General features: G+C 45.9%; 1 protein-coding gene across 2 annotated transcripts in view; it reads right to left on the bottom strand.

The window, feature by feature from the left end:
• Nucleotides 1–22,290, bottom strand: part of TTK (TTK protein kinase) — a 650,127-nt gene that overhangs the window by 207,353 nt on the left and 420,484 nt on the right. For both annotated transcript variants that reach the window (XM_085611007.1, XM_085611008.1), the window contains exon 18: nucleotides 10,408–10,488. In XM_085611007.1, the coding sequence (XP_085467133.1) occupies nucleotides 10,408–10,488 (81 nt within the window). The remainder of the gene's footprint in view (nucleotides 1–10,407; nucleotides 10,489–22,290) is intronic.

The raw sequence follows: 22,290 nt of genomic DNA, 5'->3' as shown, positions 1-22,290 counted from the left end.
TCTGTCTCCTGTGTGGTGTCACTATTTACTTGTCTTTTAAAACGAAGCACAACTCAGCGCTCGCTCTCACCTTAGCGCTCAGCTGATTTCAAAGGCTGTTCGCGCCTTCTCAGTTCCTTGCCTGCAGCCGCCATCACCAGCGGCGTGCGCGCTGACTCCGCCCCCTTGGAGGCCACGCCCCCTTTCTCTCCCTACAAATGTGCATGCATAGGACGCGCAGTGGACGAGCGCAGCGGGAGCGCCTAAGGCAAGCCCGTCTGCGCCCGTCCGCGCCAGGCGCAGGAACCCCTGCCCAAACACCTCTTAGTATCAGGTATGCACCCAACGACCTTCTCCGACTCCGAGACAGCTCCGGCTGCTCATGCAAGTTTGACATATCAAAAGTAGTCGGCCCTACCAGCTGCATCAAATGCCGCTGGTCACTCACTCTCGACCACGACCAGCCAACCCCCCCCCAATCACCAACGCCCCTTCTTCACAGGTGGCCTGATAAATGCCCGGTCGATGTGTAAACATAGTCAAGACATTCACGATCTCATCATTGACTATGACCTCGACTGCCTCATGATCACTGAAACCTGGCTCACTGAAGACAGCAACCCCGACATAGCCGTAGCCCTCCCACAGGGTTACTCCTTCCACAGACAGGACAGACAGAAAGGTAGAGGAGGAGGTGTTGCAATTATACTGAAGAACACCTTTAACTGTCACACCTTCTGCCTCGACCCTCTCATTGACGCAGAGGGATTAGGCTTTTCCATCAAACTCAGCCAATCCCTTTCCCTCTCCGGTGGCCTGATCTACCGCCCACCTGGCAACGCTGCTAAATTTCTCGACTCCCATGAATGACGCTCTAGGACACTTCTTACTCCGTTACCCACACTTTACCCTGCTAGGAGACTTTAATCTACACCTTGAGACCTTCGCCGACTCTCAAACCAGCAACTTTTTTCAGACACTTGAAATCTTTAACCTACAACAAAGTGTCATGTTGCCTACTCACTCTCTTGGCCACACCTTGGACGGTGTTTGCTCCAATTTCCCTTCCATCACTACCCTGCCCCCCCTACCCCAGATATGGACGGATCATTACCTGATCCCCTTCCACATCCCTAGCTGCCACCCTTCTACCAGCAATAAACGCATTCCTCACCTTGCTCACTCTACAAACTGGAAAACTGTCCAGAAAAATCTCACTCTCAATCCCTTTTCCCTAACCAACGCCCCCTCCCTATCCGGTAACATCAACAGAGATGCAGACCGCCTTCACAGTTGGCTCTCACAAGAAATCGCTAAACGATGCCCATCCAATCATCAGGATAGAATATTGAAGAAAACCAAAATCAAAGCTCCCTGGTACACTCCTGAATTAGCCTCCGCTCATCTACTCTGCAGGAAAGCGGAACGTAAATGGCGTAGATCCTACGATAATGATGACCGAAACACCTATATTCTCCAGAGGAAAAGCTATCTCTCTACCATCAAATCGGCCAAGAGAACATACTACGTAAATGCCATTAAAGAAGCCAGCCAAAAGCAAAAAACCTTATTTTCAATTGTGAAGGCTTTCACCCACCCCAAAGCTCTCCAACCCGAAATCCCCCCATCCCAAGAGCTATGTGACAAAATTTCCGATTACTTTGACGATAAAATCACCTCCATTCAAAAAAACTTCCCCCCTCCTCCTTCAACTCACAAATCCCTTGACCCCGACCAACCTTGCCTGACTGTTAACAGTCTCAAAAACTTCACTCCGGTGACTCTGGCCCAGACCAGAGAAGCGATCCTCTCCTGCAAATCTGGATCCCCCTCTGACCCCTGCCCCCCTAAGATTCTTCATCTCATCTTTGATGAGATCAACCCTATCGTCAATGACATCAACCTGTCCCTCAGTTCTGGTTCTGTTCCCCTCTCATGGAAAAAAGGCGTGGTCAAGCCACTGATGAAAAAAGCCAACAAATCCTCAACGGACTTGACCAACCTCCGCCCTATCACCCTCCTCCCGCCCTGGGCAAAATAACTGAACAGCTAGTCCATAAAGAACTTAAAACCTTTCTGGAATCCCACAACATACTCCATTCCCAGCAATCCGGGTTCCGGTCTAAACATTCTACCGAAACTGCCCTAATCGAACTGACCGACACCATTAAAACATTGCAAGACCAAAGGAAGAAGGCCATTCTGATCCTTCTTGACCTTACGGCAGCTTTCGATACCATATCCCACTCCATCTTGATCAATAGACTTAAGGACATCGGCATCACCAACTCAGCGCTATCATGGATTAGATCTTTTCTCAGCGATAGGTCCCAAACTGTCACCTTGGGTTCCTTTCAATCCAATGAGAAAAAGGTGTCCTCCGGGGTCCCCCAAGGGTCCATCTTAAGCCCCCTCCTCTTTAACATCTATCTTATCCCTCTGCTCACCCTGATTGAATCATTCGGCATAACTGTCACTTCATATGCCGATGATACTCAGTTGATCATCCCCCTTGACGACAATTCCAACAAGGCAGAGCTCAATCTGAAACACTGCCTAACCGCAGTTTTCCAATGGATGGACACTAACCACCTTCGGTGCAACTCAAACAAAACTGAGATCCTCCCCATTGGAAAGAATGCCTCTTTCTGTCCTGCCCTGTGGTGGCCTGATAACTCTGTTGCTCCCCCCCAGACCGTCACCTCTGCCCGGAATCTCGGAGTCCTTTTTGACTCTGACCTTTCTTTCGATCACCATGTCACGTTCGTAGCAGGAAAATGCTTCGGCATAATCAAATCCCTGAGAAAATTCTTTGATTTTCTCCTCCTCGATTCTAGAAAGACAGTAACTGTAGCCCTCATACTCTCACGTGTAGACTACTGCAACAGCCTTCTGGCAGGGACCAAGAAGTCTACTCTCTCTAAACTTCAAAGCGTTCTACACACTGCTGCCCGCCTCGTCCTAAAACTTCCACGTAAATCCTCAATCTCTTCAGCCCTGAAGACCTTACATTGGCTCCCTTTGCACAAGAGAATACTCTTTAAGATTCTCATTGTTGCCTTCCGAGCCTTTAACAAAACAGGTCCCTCTTATCTTACCAAGCGTTTTCCACATTACAATCCGAGCCGTTCCCTCCGATCTTCTCATGAAAACTTCATGATTTCCACCAAGTTCAACCTGAAATCCAAAGGCGGAAAAACCCTTAGCACCCTGGCTATTAGAGCCTGGAACAGCATGCCGAGACACCTCAGACTTCAGACACTTGAGAAACCCTTTAGGAAATTTCTCAAAACTTGGATTTTTAATCTCTCCGACGACTGGACCAAAGCATCCATCTAGTCTTCCCCCTTTCTCTCTGTGACCTGTTTTCAAGGATTTTCAGCGCCATGATGCTCCTTCCGGAGCGAACGCCGCGCTCTATAAATACTCCTCCAAATACTCCAAAGGGGGGATTCGTTAGACCGCAAGATTAAGGTGACTCCCTCTCTCAGATCATACTTTAAGGTGGTCCCTAAGACATTGGTCCAGAAAGTAACATCCCCGACAAAGCTAACAAGTTCAGTGTCTGCCCTGATGGGTGAACAGCTTCATTACAACTGTGGGTCCAGTGCCGGGAGCTTGGGAGAGGGTCCGGATATAGATCTGGTGGGTTGGTCTCCCCATTTGAGCCCTAATCGTTTTCAGGTTCTGGCTCCAGCCATGGGCGACGTTCCTCAGGTTCAGGCTCAAGATGAGGTTTCTTCTAAGCCAATGTGCACTGTTTCTGGCCCTGAAGCAGCTGCAGCAGCAGTTGCTGTCGTGATGGAAGCGGGAACTTTAGTAACGCTGGGGTGTGAACAGTCTGAGCACTTGAGTGAGCCAGAGCCAATGCCAGAGCAGGAGGGTAGTGATTCCTCAATAATTATTATGCTTAGAAATCTCAGTTTGGAGATGCAGAAGAGATTTGAGAAGTCGGAGTCCAATCAGGAGAGCATCAGGGCGGCTTGTGGCTCAGAGAAGAAGATTGACGATTTGAGCTCCTGTACGATTGCACTAGAGATGGAGGTTAGAGATCCTAAGGATGAGGTCATGGTTAACCGCAAGGACTTAGATCAAATTAAGAACAAGGAAAGGGAATATGACGAAAGGGTAGAAAGACTGGAGAACATGCAAAGAAGGAATCATTTGAAAATCCTAAAACTTACTGAGGGTAGAGAAGGTGAGGATATTAGGAAGTATGTAGTACATTTATTGAAGAGTGAGTTACAGCTGGAAGAGACCGAAGAGGAAATCTCCAAAGATATTCAGAGAGTACATCGGGACCCTTTCAGGTTGAACCCTAATCGTGCTAAACCCTGGAGAATTCTGATACATTTTATGTCTTTCACTTTGAAAGAGAAGATTCTAGCGATTGCTCTCAAGAAGAAAACTTTGGAAGCAGGTGGGGCTAAAGTTGAAGTTAGGTCAGATCTATCGACAGTTACTGCTAACAGACAATGGGAGCTTGGTAAAAGAATCGAACCCTTGAGGAGATTGGGCTTCGGTTCAACTGAAATTTCCTGCACTGTTAAAAGTGATGTGGAAGAATAAGATGCACTCTTTCCGCTTTGTAGAAGATGTAGACAAATTTTTGTCAACCGGGTAACCTCTGAGTATGGAGCTTTAGGATTTTTGTGTGTTGCTTTGGCTGTTCTTTGTGATTGGTTAAGAGTCTATTTATTGAGGTTGTATATTGTTTATTAACGCACCGTCCGTCAAGGGGCGCTCACACGGCTTTTAGCCATGGGTATTAGGAAAGGGTTTTCCCGGGTAATGGGGTGGGTTGTAGGTTTTCGGTGGGGGTGGGAGGGAATGGTCAGGGGTAAAAATAGGAAAATCCTCATTTGCACTTTTGCTGTTATAGGTAGGGAGGGTGTAAGAGTACTCTTTGGGAGGGATGAGTGGGGGTAGCCTAAACAAATTGAGGATTTTATCCTGGAATGTGAATGGGTTGCGTGTAAAGAGAAGAAGGGAACTGATAATGCAATATTTGAAGGACTCTCCAGCACAAATTGTTATACTACAGGAGACCCATTTGACTGCTGAGGAAAGTAAACGATTGTTTTCATCTCAACGCTGGCTGGCCCATGCAGTATATACTTCACAGACAGCAGTAACTAAGGGAGTGGCAGTCTTAATTAAACATGGTTTGAATATTTCAGTGGAGGGTAATGCGACAAATGCTGGAGGGAGATGGGTGATTGTTAAGTTAAAGGTTTGTCGACAAGTGTGTGTTCTAGTGGGTTATTATGGTCTGAACCAGGATGACATGGGTCCTTTAGATGATTTGGCAAGGGAACTATTGAATTTTTCTGGGCAGATTATAATGGCTGGCGACTTCAAAACAGTGCTGGATCGCAAACTGAATAGATCTCAAAAAAGTAGAGCGGCCATAAATCCCAAAATGTCAAACAATCAGATTGTTGATGTCTCAGCTGGGTCTGTGTGATATTTGAAGGAGGTGGTCTGGTCATTTGTCAGGATTTACGTCCTATAATAAATATAATCATAAATCCCAGATCGACTTTTTTGGTAGATCACAGGTTGGCCGATTCAGTGATTCTGGTTGAGCATATTGAAGTACATCTCTCTGATCACTCAGCCATTTTGCTTAGGTTGACATTGGGTGATAGCTCCTCGGCCTCAACCTGGAGGCTAGATCGAACGATACTCTCTGAATTGGAGGTAATGGAGACTCTGAAACAGGAGTCAAAAGAATTTTTGGAGAGCAATCAGGGGTCGGCTAAGACAGATTGTCTGGGACACATACAAGGCGTTGCTGCGTGGGAGGTTAGGAGCTATGGCAGCTAGGAAAAGAAGAGTATACTACAAGAGAGTCTCAGACATCGAAGAGAAGATTCGCAAGCAGGAGGCAGGTTCAGCAAATCTAGGTAATTTGGAGGTCGGGGATAAGGCTTTACAAGATTTAACTGATTTAAAGACAGATCTAGCGGGAATTCTCAGAGCTAGAGTTAAAGAGAAGTGGGATGTTAGCCAGCTTTCTCATTTTGAGTATGGTGAGGGCTGCAGCAAGCTTTTAGCTTGGAAGACAAAGAGTGACCAAGTGCGTAATTTGATTAAAGAAGTGAAAAGCGACGAGACGGGATTAATATTTAGTGATAATAAAGGTATAACTGCAGCTTTCTGGGACTATTTTGAGAAGGTATATCGGGAAGATCTGGTGGTGGATGACCAGGCAGTTTTAAGATGGGTGGAACTTTTAGTCCCTTTATCGGCGGAGTTTAAGGATGCTCTCAATCAAGAGATTACGGAGGGAGAGGTCGAGGGGGTTATGAGACAGGGAAAGCGAGGCAAGGCACCTGGCCCTGATGGCCTTCCAGTGGAAATCTATAAAGCCCTGTCTGCAGTTTTAACTCCTATTTTGACACAGTTGTTTAATGGGATTTTTACCGGTGATACTACACTCCTGCCTTCGTGGAACGAGGCAAATATAACGCTTATTCTTAAACCTGGAAAATCTCCTAGGAATGTTGAATCGTATAGACCTATCTCCCTCTTAAATACCGACTATAAGTTATTTGCTAAAATCATTGCTGCGAGGCTGAATAGTGTGATTTCACATTTAGTCCATGAGGACCAAAAGGGCTTTATTAGAGGTAGACAGTTGAAGAAGTTGACCTTTTCCCTTATTGGTTCCATAGATTTAGCCTCCACCTATGATCTTCCCTTGGCGGTCATCGCATTAGATGCCGTCAAGGCCTTTGACAGAGTTAATTGGGCTTATTTGCACTCTCTAGGTAAACATCTAAATTTGGGAACAAATTTTTGTAAAATTCTGTCAGCTATTTATCGGGCCCCCACAGCAAGAGTGCTGGTGAACGGGTCGTTGACGCAGCCAGTAAGGATTAGGCGAGGTACTAGGCAGGGGTGTCCTTTGTCACCACTCTTGTTTGACCTATATATAGAGCCTCTTGCCTGTATGATAAGACTTTGAGACGATTGTGCCTTTTGAGGTTGGAGCTTGGTCGAAGAAGATCGGGCTGTATGCAGACGATATAATAATTTACACCTCTAAACTACAACAAACCATGACTTATCTTCTGGATATTACAAAAAAGTTTGGGGCTGTTTCGGGCTATGATGTTAATAAGGAAAAAACTGAAGTAATGGCCTGGAACATGAATACTGAGGGAACCGTATGTAAAAAAGATATGAGGTATCTTGGATTAAGGATAACTCCTAACCTAGCGGATCTTACTAAGCTTAACTTTTTCAGGCTTAAAAAGGAAATAAGTGCTAGTCTAAGGGGTTGGTTGCATTTACCACTGACTTTGTTTGGCCGTGTGAATTTGGTCAAAATGATGATCCTGCCAAAGTTAACATTTTTGTTTGAAACAGTTCCCTTGTCTTTTAAGAAGGAGTGGCTCTTAAAACTTCAGAGTGAGATTAGCACTTTTCTTTGGGCATCTAAAGGGTCGCGCCTCTCTTGGAAGAAGCTAAGGAGACTGTTGTTGAAGGGTGGTTTGGCGGTGCCAGATTTTCAACTTTATTCATGGGCATTTTTGTTAAAAAATATGAGGATGCTGCTGAATACCCCGACGGACTCGGCAATTGGCAGAATGTGTGAAGCCATGCTCAAGAAGCAAGACTATAATGAGAATGGATACATGTATAAATTTGCTGATCCGAAATTCTTTAAAAAGGTCAAGTTAAAGGTTCTAGGAGACATGGTACAGAATCAGGCGGGTGGTAAAGATTCCATATTATAGCCAGAAAAGCCTCAATCTGGGATGCCCCAGGATCCCCACCGTGGTCTAAGGATTTGCTGGCTTGTCCTTTAAAAGAGAAGGGTCTTCAGAGATGGGAGCAGGTATTCCCGGATGGATCATTAATTACATGGGGTCAGTGTGAGGAGGAGTGGGGTTCCAGTTTCTCTAGATTCAAGTATTTACAGATTCAGAGCTGGTCGGCAGGAATGTGCAAGCAAATAGGTTCTTATAATGAATTGGAGGAGAAGCGGTTTTAGACTTGTGTTTTCAAGAAAGAAATAGTGCTGTGGTACTGGTTGCTGCTTGAAATGGAGGATGGCCCCTTCACGCTCCCAGAGACCCTGTGGGGAGTTTGCTATGGAAAATTAATGGCAAGTAACAATGTCTATGCTTTATAAAAATTGTAAAACCTGCATTTTTAAGGAAAAATCACTTTTTCACAGTGCACAGGGCGTATTGGACCCCTTCGAAGACTCTCCAAGTTCGGTTCAGGAGGTGTGGTGGTGTGTCTCAAGTGTAAAAGCCCGAGCGAAGATGATCTACATATGTTTCTGCGGTGTTCGAAGATCCAGGCTTTTTGGGAGGCCGGGAGTTTTTTTCGGTCAAGTATCCTGGGGGCGCAGATTCAGGTAAGCCCAGAGTTGGTTATATCTGGAAGGTAAGGGCACAGATAATAATGCCAAGCTTATTTTTTATGCCGTGCTTTTGGCCCGTAGAGAGATATGCAAACAATGGGTTTCTCCTGCGCCTCCAACAGAGCATGACTGGTTATGTTCCATGAGATTTACTGCAAAACTGGACAGTTCAGATCAGACGAAGAAAATATATACATTTTGGAATCCTTTTCTGGCACGTTTGGGGGAAGAGTAGGGTGTTTTGATTTGTAAGCAGTAAAGGACCAATGATTACGCCTGAGCCTTCCTCGGCCGCTGAAGGTTTTCCTGGGAGACTAGGAGGGTCTGGGGAAAGGGGAGCCTTTGGTCTTGGACTTCGGCCAGGACCCCCCCCCCTCCATTCCTCCCCCACTCCTCTCCTCTCCCTCTTAAACTATTGCCAGTAAATGAGGTCGAAAAGGCCCTGGGTGGTTTCGTTAGAGTTTTGGGCGGCAAATAGGCAAATGAGGACCAAAAAAAACCCAAATACTATGGCCTTTATGCAAGTTAACGGATATTCGAGATTACGCCAATTTCAACATTATTAAAGCACAGACACTTTATACCTATTTAGCATGGGTAAAGTAGTTGCAATGTCAGCAAAACCAATACATACTAAACTGGGATACCCCTTGTTCTGGCAATGTCGGAGTCAGAACCAAGAGACTATGGTGCCTCATCTGACATGTACGACATGGAAGAGGACCCAGGTCAGAATCAGGTTGGATGACGACTGATTGCACTTTTGTGATTACGGAGGGTGACATCAGTCGAGATTAAGAGATATTTAGTGTCTGAGATCAGTATCCATGCCAGATCTTCTTTGTGCACTTGTGACATCTGTACCAGCATCAATGCAGAAGAGGTCGACTAAGGTCTAAGAACCAGCGTGAAAGTCTGTACTTGCGTCAGTACGGGGACAGTAAAGGGTCCTAAAAGGTCTGACGGCACCGAGGATAGATCAGCGGTGGTAACCAGACAGGGGGGAAGGGGGGGGGGGGGGGGGGGCACAGTGGTTCCTTGAAGCCTGAAGGAACAGCAGAGGGAACTGGAAGCAGACCAAGACTTTGGAGCATAGTCTTTTGGAGGGCTTTAATTTGCCGTGGTGTCGACGATGGTCCAGGAAACTCTGGCACACATGTATCTGTTAAGGAATTGGGTTCGCGATTGGACACCCAGAAGGTATACGACTGACGAAGTGATGCACTTGTGATTTTTCGTTAGATTCAGAATGGCAACATGGTGTCAAGTCTCACTTAGCTCTTTTATGTTTGTGCTTGGACTTTGATTTCAACTTACCAGAAGACTTCGAGTTCAAAGTTGACCACTCAAAGGAATGGCATCAGGAACCAGACAGTGTCTGTACCTACGCCTTGTAGTGGAAGCTAGACTTATGTGAAGGCCGCAACTTTTTTTTGGTGTCTTGTTGAATACAGCTTTATCTCCTGGTAACAGATCACCTTCAGGTGCATGAGGGTACATTAATAGTACGATTTTGAGTTGGGACTATGCCAGATACCAGAAACACACCTCCTGAAGCTCAATGCCTAACAACATTTTTCTACAGCCGCATTATGGTTTGAAACCTGTTGTTTTGGGTGTGGACATCCTACCCTAGCACACTAGAATTCCTTTTAGGAGTTGTCTAAAAAACTAACAAGATTGGGAACGGAGCTTTGCATCAGCTTCAGAAGGTGTGGAAAAATAAAAGATGTCAGCCTGCAGGACTGATACTTATGTGGGGTCCGCTTCATCACTCCCAGGGTGGTGTGGAGTCAACAAGAAGCTGCAGGGCACCACCTGGTAGCAGGTAGAGGCACCACCGAAAAAAGTTTCTGAATCCAATCTGGTGCCTTAGGAAATATTCAAAGATGAGGAATCTACGGTTTGAAGCATCTATAGAAATTATTTTTATAGCAGTGATTGTGTGCACAAAACAAGCAATGTATTTTACGATCATCATGCACAATTAAACAATTGCACTGTAGTAGTAGCTATAATTATGCAAACCATTGCAAAATATTTACCTTTGATCTTGTTTTGCCATTTTCGTCTTGGGAAGACATATCTTTAATAGCCTCAGGTGGCATGTAATTCACGGTCCCAACCTGAAAGAAAACAGTTAAGATATTGTTTAAATAAAACCCATCAGAAATGTAAAGTTTAAACAGCAAACAAATGTGTAGCCAAATGCTAATGGCTATTTAGCAACATTCTATGATACCAGCAAACCGATGTTTACTTCTCACAAAAAAGGGTCAAGTTATTTTCTATGGTGACTCTTACCTCAAATGTTAGTTCTTGTCTGATACAAATCATTGGGGTAGAAACAACTAAATATTAGGAATAAAAATTGCATCATAAAGCTATTAAAACCCACCCTGTGAGGAGCCCAGCATCATGCAAGAAATGCAGGTAACTAATTCAGAAGCGTCTTACTGCAAACACACACAAAGGGAAGCCTCGAGAACACATCATAGAAACTAACTATCAAACCAAAGAATAATCTGTATATGCCAAAATATTTACATTTTGTCTCGCTAAAGTAAAATATATAGCTGCTTGAGTGCATCAACATTTCCCGCCTTCCTTTTAAGAGAAAGAGATTGAAAGAAAAAACTGCTTCAGACAAACCAGCACATATAGCCCTAAAACTACACTGCCACATTAAAGAAGTATTGTGTGTTCCCTTTAGGGCTCACTAAGTTTCCTTGTATTTTAGTTGGCTTGTACATTTTGGCTGCTTTGTACTGCACATGCTACGCCTGGCATGTTTATTTTTTGAGCCACATTATTGAAAAGCACTGCAAATGCTTTCGTTATTGTTTCAGACTGCCTGAAGAACAAGTTACTTACCTTCGGTAACGCTTTTTCTGGTGGATACAGTATCTGCCTGTGGATTCCTCACCTTGTAAATATCCCTGTGCCAGCAACATTCGGAAACTTTTGTAGCAGTCCACGCCGATGAGGTCGAAGACAACGTCACAGAGGCACGGCTCCGCTCGCTACTCCGCTGACGTCACCGGCTCCATAAGAAGACCTTGTCGGCGTAAGGACGTCAGTTCCGCCCTTTTTTCCGTGCCTTCGAGGCACACGGACAGACTGACAGCAATATATACACAGTATACACAGTACAGGATATGCAAAGCAACACACACAGTGTGGAGAATAAATAGCAAGGCTCAAGAAAAAACAATGCCTTTGACAGTAACAAAACACATTTGAAATACCATCAATAGAATTACAGGTATAGAAGGATGGACAACGGGGAGGCGGGTGGGTCAGTGAGGAATCCACAGACAGATACTGTATCCACCAGAAAAAGCGTTACCGAAGGTAAGTAACTTGTTCTTTTGATGGATACATCTGCCAGTGGATTCCTCACCTTGTGAATAGATTCCACAGCAGTCCCCACTCCCGGAGGAGGGTGTCCACCCTTCTATACCAGAAAGTCCTGAAGGACGGATCGCGCAAAGTGTCCGTCCCTCCTCACCTCGGTGTCTAAGCAATAATGTTTTGCGAAGGTGTGGAAGGAGGCCCAAGTTGCCGCCCTACAAATGTCCTCCACAGGAACACCCCTAGACAAAGCAGACATGGAAGACTTTGCTCTAGCAGAATGAGCTCTCAAACCCTCCGGAGGTTCCTTACCAGCCAGGGAGTAGCAAATCTTGATGCACAAGACAATCCACCTGGAAAGGGTGCGCTTGTGCACCGCTCGACCTTTCCTGCAGCCAGCAAAGCCCACGAAGAGCTGGTCATCAACCCTTTGTCCTGTCCAGGTAGAAGCTCACCGACCTCTTAGGGTCCAAGCGGTGAAGTCTCTCCTCCTCCTTGGAAGGGTGAGGGGGAGGATAGAAGGAAGGAAGGGTAACGGACTGCCCCAGATGGAAGGGAGTTACCACCTTAGGCAAAAACGCAGCCCTGGTCCTGAGTACCATTCGTTCAGCATGAACAGTCAAGAACGGGGGTTTTGAACTTGGAGCTTGAAGCTCACTTACCCTCCTTGCCGAGGTGATTGCAATGAGGAATACTGTCTTAAAGGACAACAGCCTCAAGGGACACTTGTGTAAGGGCTCGACGGGAGAACCCATAAGATAAGTTAATACAAGGTTTAAGTCCCATTGAGGCATAATAAAAGGAGTTGGAGGAAACTTGTTTGTAAGGCCCTTTATAAAACGAAGAACAATAGGTGATTTGAATAATGACGGCTGATCCGGCAAACAAAGGAAAGCTGACAAAGCTGATAAATATCCTTTCACAGTTGCCACAGCATAGCCTTGCTGAGCAAGAGAAAGGGCAAACTGTAGAATGTTAGATAGACGAGCCTTCAAGGGATCAATGGACCTCTCTCCGCACCAAAGCACAAATTTAGACCACCTATATGAATATATAGATTTGGTGGAGTGTCGCCTGGCCGATAAAATGACATCCACCACATCTGGCGGGAGAGAGAAAGAATTCAGGTTGCCCCGTTCAATCTCCAGGCATGAAGGTGTAGGCTCTGGAGGTGGGGGTGTAGAACCTGCCCCTCCGACTGCGAGAGGAGGTCTGCCCTCAGAGGGAGACGGAGCGGAGGGCACGAGGAGAGGTGGAGAACATCTGTATACCACACACTTCTTGGCCAATCCGGGGCGATCAATATGACTTGGGCCCGGTCTTGGCGAATCTTTCTCAGAGCCCGAGAAATCATGGGTATGGGAGGAAACGCGTAAAGGAGTCGAGAGCACCAACTCAACTGAAACGCGTCCCCCAACGCTCCCTGCATCGGATACTGGAGACTGCAGAATGACGGGCAGTGAGCATTCTCGTGAGTGGCAAACAGGTCCACCCGAGGAGTTCCCCACATCCGAAAGACGTGACGAACTACCTCCGGATGAAGCCTCCACTCGTGATCGGCAGAGAACTGCCGACTGAGTCTGTCCGCACGTACGTTCAGCACCCCGGCCAGATGATTTGCCATTAGACAAATCTGATGGACCTGAGCCCAGGACTTGAACAGACTGACCGTGAAGGGAAGGGAGGAAGGCCTTGAGCGCCAAACGAATCGCCCGCAATTCCAGAAGGTTGATGTGAAGCAACCTTTCCTCTGGAGACCAAAGACCCTTGATCTCCAGATCCCCCAGATGAGCACCCCACCCTAAGGTGGATGCGTCCGTTATCACTGTGGCCACCGATGGAGGTAGATAGAAGGGCTTTCCTTGGGACAGATTGCCCTCCACGCTCCACCAAGATAGATCCGCTGAAGCTTCTCTGGAGACCCTCACAGACTCCCTGAGATCTCCCTTGTGCTGATACCACTGCTTGCGGAGACACCACTGGAGCGCCCTCATGTGCCAGCGTGAATGGTTGACCAACAGGATGCAGGAGGCGAACAGACCGAGCAGGCGAAGGACCTTCAGAACTGGAACAACCGCTCCGTTGTAAAATAAAGGAATCATTTCCTGTATGTCGAGAATCCTTTGAGGAGGAGGGAATGCTCGACAAACAGTAGTGTCCAGTACCGCACCTATGAACAGGTTGCGCTGAGAGGGCACCAGGTGAGACTTGGGCACGTTTATCGAAAAACCCAATGTGTACAACAGCTGAGTTGTATCCCGCAGATGACGCAGCACCTTCTCCGGCGACTCCGCCTTGATCAGCCAGTCGTCCAAATAAGGGAAAACCGAGACCCCCGATCTTCAGAGATGGGCTGCCACCACTGCCATCACCTTCGTGAAGACTCGAGGTGCCGAATTAAGACCAAACGGAAGGACCGCAAACTGATAATGTTGCGACCCTACCGTAAACCGGAGATACTTCCTGTGCGACTTCAGGATGGGGATGTGAAAATACGCATCCTGCAAGTCGAGCGACACCATCCAATCCTCCTGATTCAACGCCTGAAGAACCTGCGCAAGGGTGAGCATCTTGAACTTCTCCTGTTTCAGGTAAAAGTTCAAGATTTTGAGGTCCAGTATCGGACGCAATTTGCCGTCATTTTTGGGAATCAGGAAATACCGGGAGTAGCATCCCCGACCCCTCTCCTGCTCTGGAACCACCTCTATCGCACCTTTTTGAAACAGCTTCAGTGCTTCCTCCTGTAGGAGAAGACGGTGGTCCTCCGAGCAAGCACCTTGACAAGGAGGGTAATTCGGAGGGAACTCCCGAAAGGGAAAGGCGCACCCATTTTCTACAAGATCCAGAACCCAGAGATCTGTAGTTACAGACTCCCAATTTTGCAGAAAATGGGTAAGCCGGCCCCCCACAGGACCAGCATGATCAGGAATGGCGGATCTAGGGCTGCTTTGCAGTGGTGGTAGGGGCTGAGGAAGAGGAGGAGGAGAGCTGACACCCACGTGAGCGACCCCTGATTCTTCCTCTGTAACCTCTAGACGAGGAACCTTGCTGCTGCTGCTGGGTCTGCCTATAGGTTTGAAAGGATGTCCTTCCAAAACCTCTATATCTTTTAAAAGACCCCCTCGACTGAGACTGCAGGCCCAGAGATTTAGCTGTCGCCTTGCTGTCTTTGAATCGCTCCAGAGCAGCATCTGCCTTTTTGCCAAACAGGCCAGAACGATCAAATGGCAGGTCCAAAAGAGTCGATTGCACATCCTGTGAAAACTCCGAAGATCTTAACCATGCACTCCTTCTGGTGGCAACAGAAGATCCCATGACCCTCGCCACAAATCCGCCGTGTCCAATCCACTCTGGATCACCTGGCGTGCAGCCGCCTGGGCATCCGACAAGATCTCATTGAATCCAGCCCTATCCTCCTCAGACAGTTTCGGCGCCAGTTTCTTAGCCGAATCCACAAGCGCATGCACATATCGTCCCAAGAGTCAAGTTGCATTTGTCGATTTAAGTGCCATGCTAGCCGATGAAAAGACCTTCTTGGCCGACTGATCTAGTCTCTTAGCCTCTCTGTCACCAGGCACCTGAGGAAAAGCACCCCTGGACTTCCCCGAACAAGCTGCCTGAATCACCAGGCTCTCAGGCGAAGGGTGTGATGTTAAAAACTCAGGGTCCCCTGGGGCTGCTCTGTATCTCCTAGCAACAGTCTTGGAAACCGCAGGAGCAGAAAAAGGCTTACACCAGACCTCTAACACAGGGTCAACAATAGCCTCATTGAAGGGAAGCAATGGCTCGGACACTGCCGTAGGAGAATGCAATACCTCAGTTAATATATTTGACTTAAACTCCGTAGTTGGCAACTGGAGATCAAGCAGCTCTGCAGCCTTCCTGATAACCGCATGATACGGCGCTGCATCCTTTGAGGGCTCATCTGATGGAGGAGTGATCTCCCACTCCGGAGACAAATCCAAACCACTTGCGTCCTTTAGCTCCTCATACACCTCATCTGACTCTACCAACTCTCCCTCTTCAGATTCAGCTTCCTCCAAAAGATACCTCCTTTCATCCACCACTCTGTGCCTTCCTTCTGGATCGAATCCGCACCAACGGCGTCGGCGGCGCCGTGTTCGAATCCGACGGCGCCGGCAGCGGCGTCGAACGTGGATCCACAGGAGCAGCCTGCGTCGAACGAGGTCGAGCCGGCGAAGAGGGAAGCGGAGTCGATGTCCTCGGCGCCGGCAGATGCCAAGACGGCGTCGCTTGAAAGAACGGCATGAATGGAGCTTGAGGATAGACCTGCGGCACTCCCAAGTTAAAAGCCATTGGACCAATCGGACCCGCAGGTGCACCAGTGGTATACATGGCCCTCGAAAACACCCCATACATCGCATTCAGATAATGCGAAGGGTCCTGCGATGGTCCAGGGAAGGCAGGGTACTGGTCAGGCATCACCGGACTCGGGCCTACCGGCGCCGACGGTGGAATAAGCGGCGTCGCAGGCTCACCCGGGACTGGAATATCCTCAACCGGGGCCGGAGACGGAGCCGGAGATGAATCCGGAGATGAAGCCGGCGTCGGGGATATCACCGGAACCGGAGATGAAGCCGGAGCCAGCGAAGCCACCGGAGAAGAAGGAACCAGAGGTCAGGCCGGGACTGGAGAAGGAAACACGGATTCCCTCCGACGCCGAGCCGGCGACATCGGAGCTGAACTCTTATCAGAGTGATGCCGTGAAGAATGCCTCCTCTTCTTCTTATGCTGCTTGCCGCTCGAAGCATGTCCCGAAGTCGATTTGGACGCCGACCTCGACTTTCTCCTTCCTCTCTTTTCTTTCTTCATTCTGGCGATGAAAAGCTTCGCCTCCCTTTCTTTAAGAGCCTTAGAACTCATCTTCCGGCAATAAAAACAACCATCCACATCATGGTCGGACGAGAGACACCAAACACAGTCTTCATGTGGGTCTGTAATTGACATGTGCTTGCCACATTCCCGACAGGGCTTGAAGCCCGACTTCCTTGTCGACATATTTCTCGAAAGAGAAACAGAGAAAACCAGAAAAACACAAAGTAACAGTGAAGCTACCAACAGCAATTCCCGAAATCCGTTGGCGTCGATGGCGCGGAAAAAAGAGAACTGACGTCACCACGCCGACGAGGTCTTCTTATGGAGCCGGTGACGTCAGCGGAGTCGCGAGCGGAGCCGTGCCTCTGTGACGTCGTCTTCGACCTCATCGGCGTGGACTGCTACAAAAGTTTCTGAATGTTGCTGGCGCAGGGATATTCACAAGGTGAAGAATCCACTGGCAGATGTATCCATCAGAACATCTGGTACAAAGTCAAACACTGCGGTCGGTATTCTTGTGATCGATTAGCAAACTAGCTTGCCACTTAGACACACCATAAATTCACATATCCTGTTTTCAATAAGACACCTCGTAGCATGTACACAGAGACATGCCATTTTCAAAACAGAGAGAAGACATTCTTGTCGAGCAAAAGTCCAGATAAAAGAGCCACTGCCTGAGCTGTAGAACTACCTATGCATAGTAGGTATGGGGCTCATCACTAAACTATAATATAACGCTGTGTGTACATAGTGAGAGTAGGCTGAGGCAGATAAATAATTCACCATGGTAGGGCTTATTGTTTATAGTTTACTCATAACGCTCATAACGCTGCTCACTCTGTTGGGATGCATGTGTTTTCTACAGCACAATAGGTTTCAATAAATACTGTAAACTGTTCTCGTTTCTTTTTTGTTTATTATGGACATGCATGAGAGAGAAAACGAACGGTTGACAATCTGTTTCCATGTCTCGTTGAGGGAACAAGAGTGTTGTGCTCTGGGGAGCTAACTTACCTATCAACCTAGGAAGGTTAGGATGGCAGGTTAAGAATAACAAGCTAGTCTGGATTGAGGCTCCTAGGTAATGATGTGGTATGGTGACTCAGTCCCTACATAGTGACATTCTGTGGTCACAAGCATAGTTGTGATTAAGAATCTCTGCAACAGTAGCATGCAATACAGTGTAAGCTCATCAATACACAAAGAAAGAGTAAACTGCAGAGGCACATTCTCCTTGTTAACACATATATACATAGTTAAGACCGTGATGGATGAAGCTTATTTTTTTTGAGTCAATGAATGTAAATTTCCCAGAAGGAGATACAAAATTCTGGAAAGGTCGCCTAACCCACAATTACAGTGTCATGCTTCATCATAAGAGACCTAACTACACCAGAGTAGGTAAATACCACTCTAGTGGACTCAATTTATGTAGGAACTTATTAGGTAAGCCTTTTACTGGAGCAGAAGAGGGGTCCAGATGAAAATATCTCAAGGTTATACTCTAAACTGAGCTGCTATGATTCTATTACCCCAATAAATTAAGCAACATGTTTCAGACAAATGTTCAGTCCATTTGGGTCTATGCCTTTCGCCAGTGCTCCTATCCTTCCTTAACTACTTAAATGTGCTGTACAGATCAATGAGGGCTAACGATCTCATACCTGAATATTTTCTCCCATTTGGAAACACCCTAACTTAGGGTGGATTTAAGTGTATCTCGTCACTGTGGGGTTAATTTCCCCTGTGGCCACACAGTAGTCCAGGAGTAAAATGTCACCACTGTACCCATTCTTTCCCCTCTCACACTGACGAGAAGTTTGAATCCACCATAATGAGCGTTAGGCCTCATTGAGGTGTGCAAGAACCAGATTCCATGCCTTTGTCCCAGCTAATGAGCCAAGTTAATTACTCGGCTCTCCAGCAGGAGAATCGAGGGCCTCCCCACACAACAGCCATTGATAGTGCTTAATCAAGTCCCTTTGAGCGGACTGGTTGGGCAGGGACAGCCCAGGTACCTAGAAATAAAGCAGAAGAGCTAGACCTCTGGAACCAAAAACAAGAGAGGCTTGCCTTTGAAGCCATGGTGAAAAGCGACCAGGATGCTGTTTCAGGTAGGGGCGAGCTGAGGTGCTCAGGGCAGCTCTTTCTACAGACAACTTGAAGTTGCCATATTGGAATGTCCCACAATATTGTGCAAAAGGGCTAGGACTGGGGTGGAGTGATGTGGCACCCCAAGATTGAGCAGAGGCAGCTGGCTTCTAAACCTTTCCACCGCAATAAAAACCTCTGCACAAGGGACAGATGGCTAGACATTGGACCTGGGAGCAATGGCAGAAAAAGAATGCTCAGCTGGAAGGATGGAGTTTGACCCAAACTGATCCCTAGGACTAGAAATGGTCTGTAGCAGGCCAGTGACACTATCTCCCTTATCCCCCTGAGGAACAGTTGGGGAGAATGGACCTGCTACACCAATGTAGCACCACTCTAGTCAATGGGGACAGTACCAACCTGCAATACGCTATCATCCACCATTGAAGTCACTGGATTAGTACCAACAGTCAGTAGCATTTATTATACTGTTAAACTTTGCAATTTCAACTATTGCCATTGTCAACAAAAGATTGTATTAAAAAACAAGCCCCATAGTGTCTCTTCTGCTTCCGCTGTTAGTTATTTCCAACATTTCAGAAGTCTCTGGAAAATACACAAAATAATCTGTGGAGGACTTGAAAGAAGATTACAAAAATCAACTGACATTTTAAGTAGGAAGACCACAGCAGCACACATGTATACTATCCATACTCATGACGTTACATGAAATAATTGATATCTGAGATCATATAAATAATCAGATTACACGAAAACAATAACAAGTCCACTTGGAAGTTGCGCTACTCTCATGTTGGAGCGCCCCTTGAGTGCACTGCCAGAGTTCCTAATGGAGGACAACATTTGACTCAAGTGTATTTGTAAATACCAATTTTCTTACGTATTACATTTTTGAAGATTTGCTTGTTTGTAGTTAATTATTTCAATATAACTTTGATGTGTATTCAATGCAAAACATATGCCTTAAAGATGCATCATTCAAGCATGTCCATAGCAGAACTGGTCATCATTCATTATTATGTATATTCCAAATGCATTTCAGGCTCACATCTGTCCTGCATGAGGGGTTAAACTCCTAAGAACCAACAAATAATGCAAAATAAAAATGACTGCCTTGATGTGGAGCTGGACTACCACCAAATGTTTAGTACATTAAGACCTTACGTAGTGCTTATTGTGTGTATCGGTAGCTTCAGCATGCTCACGTAGGCTTTACGTTCAATAAATATCTTCGTGTGATCGTAGAGCAAACGCGTGTAGTTAAAAATTCTCATCAGTGATGTAAGTCAGAGACGTGCGCCATAGCGTATGGCGTAACATTTCTGTGACAGGTTGTTTTTAATCTATCTATGTAGTGTAATTAGATAGCACTAGGATGGTATTAATAATAAAGTTGCATGTCATATTTTAATAACTCGTGGTGGTGCATCTCATATCATGTAATCACTGCTCGCCGGATGGTCACAACAAGCAGTGTCGAGTTTCAAATCATTAAATGCTGTACGGTTTGTCTCAGCCGTGTCTGTGTGCTTATTAGTAAACTTAAGCTGGTATATTATATAAGTAGAAAATAGTGCAACTTATGGAAAACCGTGACCTCGCGTCCTGTTCGATAGCAAAACGCTGTGCCTGTGCTACCTTGGTGATTAAATGCATCGTCATGGACAAATGACTATGCGTGTGAATACAGTGTGTGGCCGCCATCTTAGAACCATCAAAAGCTCATTGTAGGCAACATGAGAGAAGCGAGTTGTACTCATTCATGGTGCTCTAAAACAATAATATATGAGCGTGGTAGGCAAGATGTGAAGTTACAATGTAGCAACCAAATCAAAGCATGAAAATGATAAGTAAACCAAAGATTAATTGTTCACTTATGCTGTATGCAAGGGCATTACTCAATATAAATAACTCGGTTATAAAAGGGGCTGGGGGTGTGGGAGTAGGGAGGATGGGTGTGAAAAAGGAAGGAAAAGGAAAGGGGGAACAGACTAAGAGGGATCTTGTGAGCGGTGGGAGGACAGATAAAAGAAGATTTCAACAAAGATTTATACATCCAACATGGGTATATATGAAGAATCACAAGAAAAAAAACTGTATTCGATGCAATCATTTAGACCGTGTGGCATCACCGTGTTCATTCTTTTTATTCTATATGCCTCACGTTGCAAAAGGAATTTACAGTTCTCTCCCTTCTAGGAGGTAAACCTTTTCTAAAACCATGACCCTCAGTTGACAGATGCAGTGATTTTAAGCCATAAAGTGTGTGGCTATCAAAGATTTAGCATGGTTAGTGCTCGTTAAGTCTTGTTTTGATCTTTTGAACTGTCTTCCCTATATATGCTAAGCCACATGGGCATTTCAATAGGTATATGACGTTTTGGGAGTAACACGTGGCTGTGCTGAATATTTTGATTTTATAGCCCTTCAATGGGTGGCTGATAAAGTTACGTTTAATAATAATAATGTTGCAGTGGTTACAGTTGAGGCAGGGGCTGTTCCTTTGTAGCACATAATATTGTTGTGATCCACTTTCTTCATTCTTAGTAATTCATTGAGATTCCTACTTCTTTTGTAGGCAAATAAGGGCTAGTCTGCAAATATTTCTTTGAAGTCAGGCTCCATTTGTAGCACTGTCCAGTATTTATGAATGATTTTCAGAAAACCCGTTCTTCCGATGGAGAATTTGGATACTAACAACATTCTGTTGGATTTCTCTAGTTTGTTTTGTGGGGTTTGTAACTGTATCCGAGTAGTGTCGGATGTTCTCGTTTCTGCTTTGTTTAGCACTTCAGAGGGGTAACTCCCTTCTCTGAATTGTTCAGTCATGTCCATCATAGTCTTCAGTTGGTCTTGATTAGAAACTATCCTTTTAACTCTTAGCAGTTGTGAGTAAGGTAAGTGGATCTCAAGAGAATTCTGATGAAAACTATTAAAATGTAACAGATTTTTTTGATCAGTTTCTTTCCTGTGTGTTCTAGTTTCCAATTGTTGATCTCTTTTAAAAATGGACACATCCAAGAAACGTATCCTTTTGCTGTAGGTAAATCCAATGCAGTAGTTTGAGATTCAAGGCTTCTATGACCGACACCAATTCTTCTATTGTTCACTGCCATAGTACAATGATATCAATGTATCTCAGAAACGGGACTAGTTTGCTCTTCCGTACCTCATTGTCCAGGATGTGATCCATTTCAAATTTATGCATATACAGATCTGCATAGAGGGCAGCTGCGCAATTTCCCATGGATGTCACAGTTACTTGTAAGAAGAACTTCTGATCCCAAACAAAGTAGCTATAATAGAGTGTAAACTTTAAGAGCTCTAGTAGTAACACCTTCAAGTCTTCTTTCATATTGGAGTGAAGTAAGAAGAATTTCACCGCTTCCATGCCCAAGTTGCGGGGGATCTATGTATAAAGAGCTTTAACTACAATGGTGCATATGAGTATCTTTGTTCCAATCGATTTCTAGATCTTTAATTTTCAGTAAGAATTCTGTGGTATCTCTGATGTAGGTTGACATGCTACGCACCAGTATCAGCAGGTGACGATCAAGGTATTTTCCTATGGGTTCCTGAATCGAACCTCGAGTAGATACGCTAGGTCTGAGGGGTGGTTGGAA

This window comes from Triturus cristatus, chromosome 6 (genome assembly GCF_964204655.1).
Source record: "Triturus cristatus chromosome 6, aTriCri1.1, whole genome shotgun sequence".
Lineage (NCBI taxonomy): Eukaryota > Metazoa > Chordata > Amphibia > Caudata > Salamandridae > Triturus > Triturus cristatus.
The sequence above is the reverse complement of the archived record's forward strand: the minus strand, read 5'-3'. Positions and strand labels throughout refer to the sequence as shown.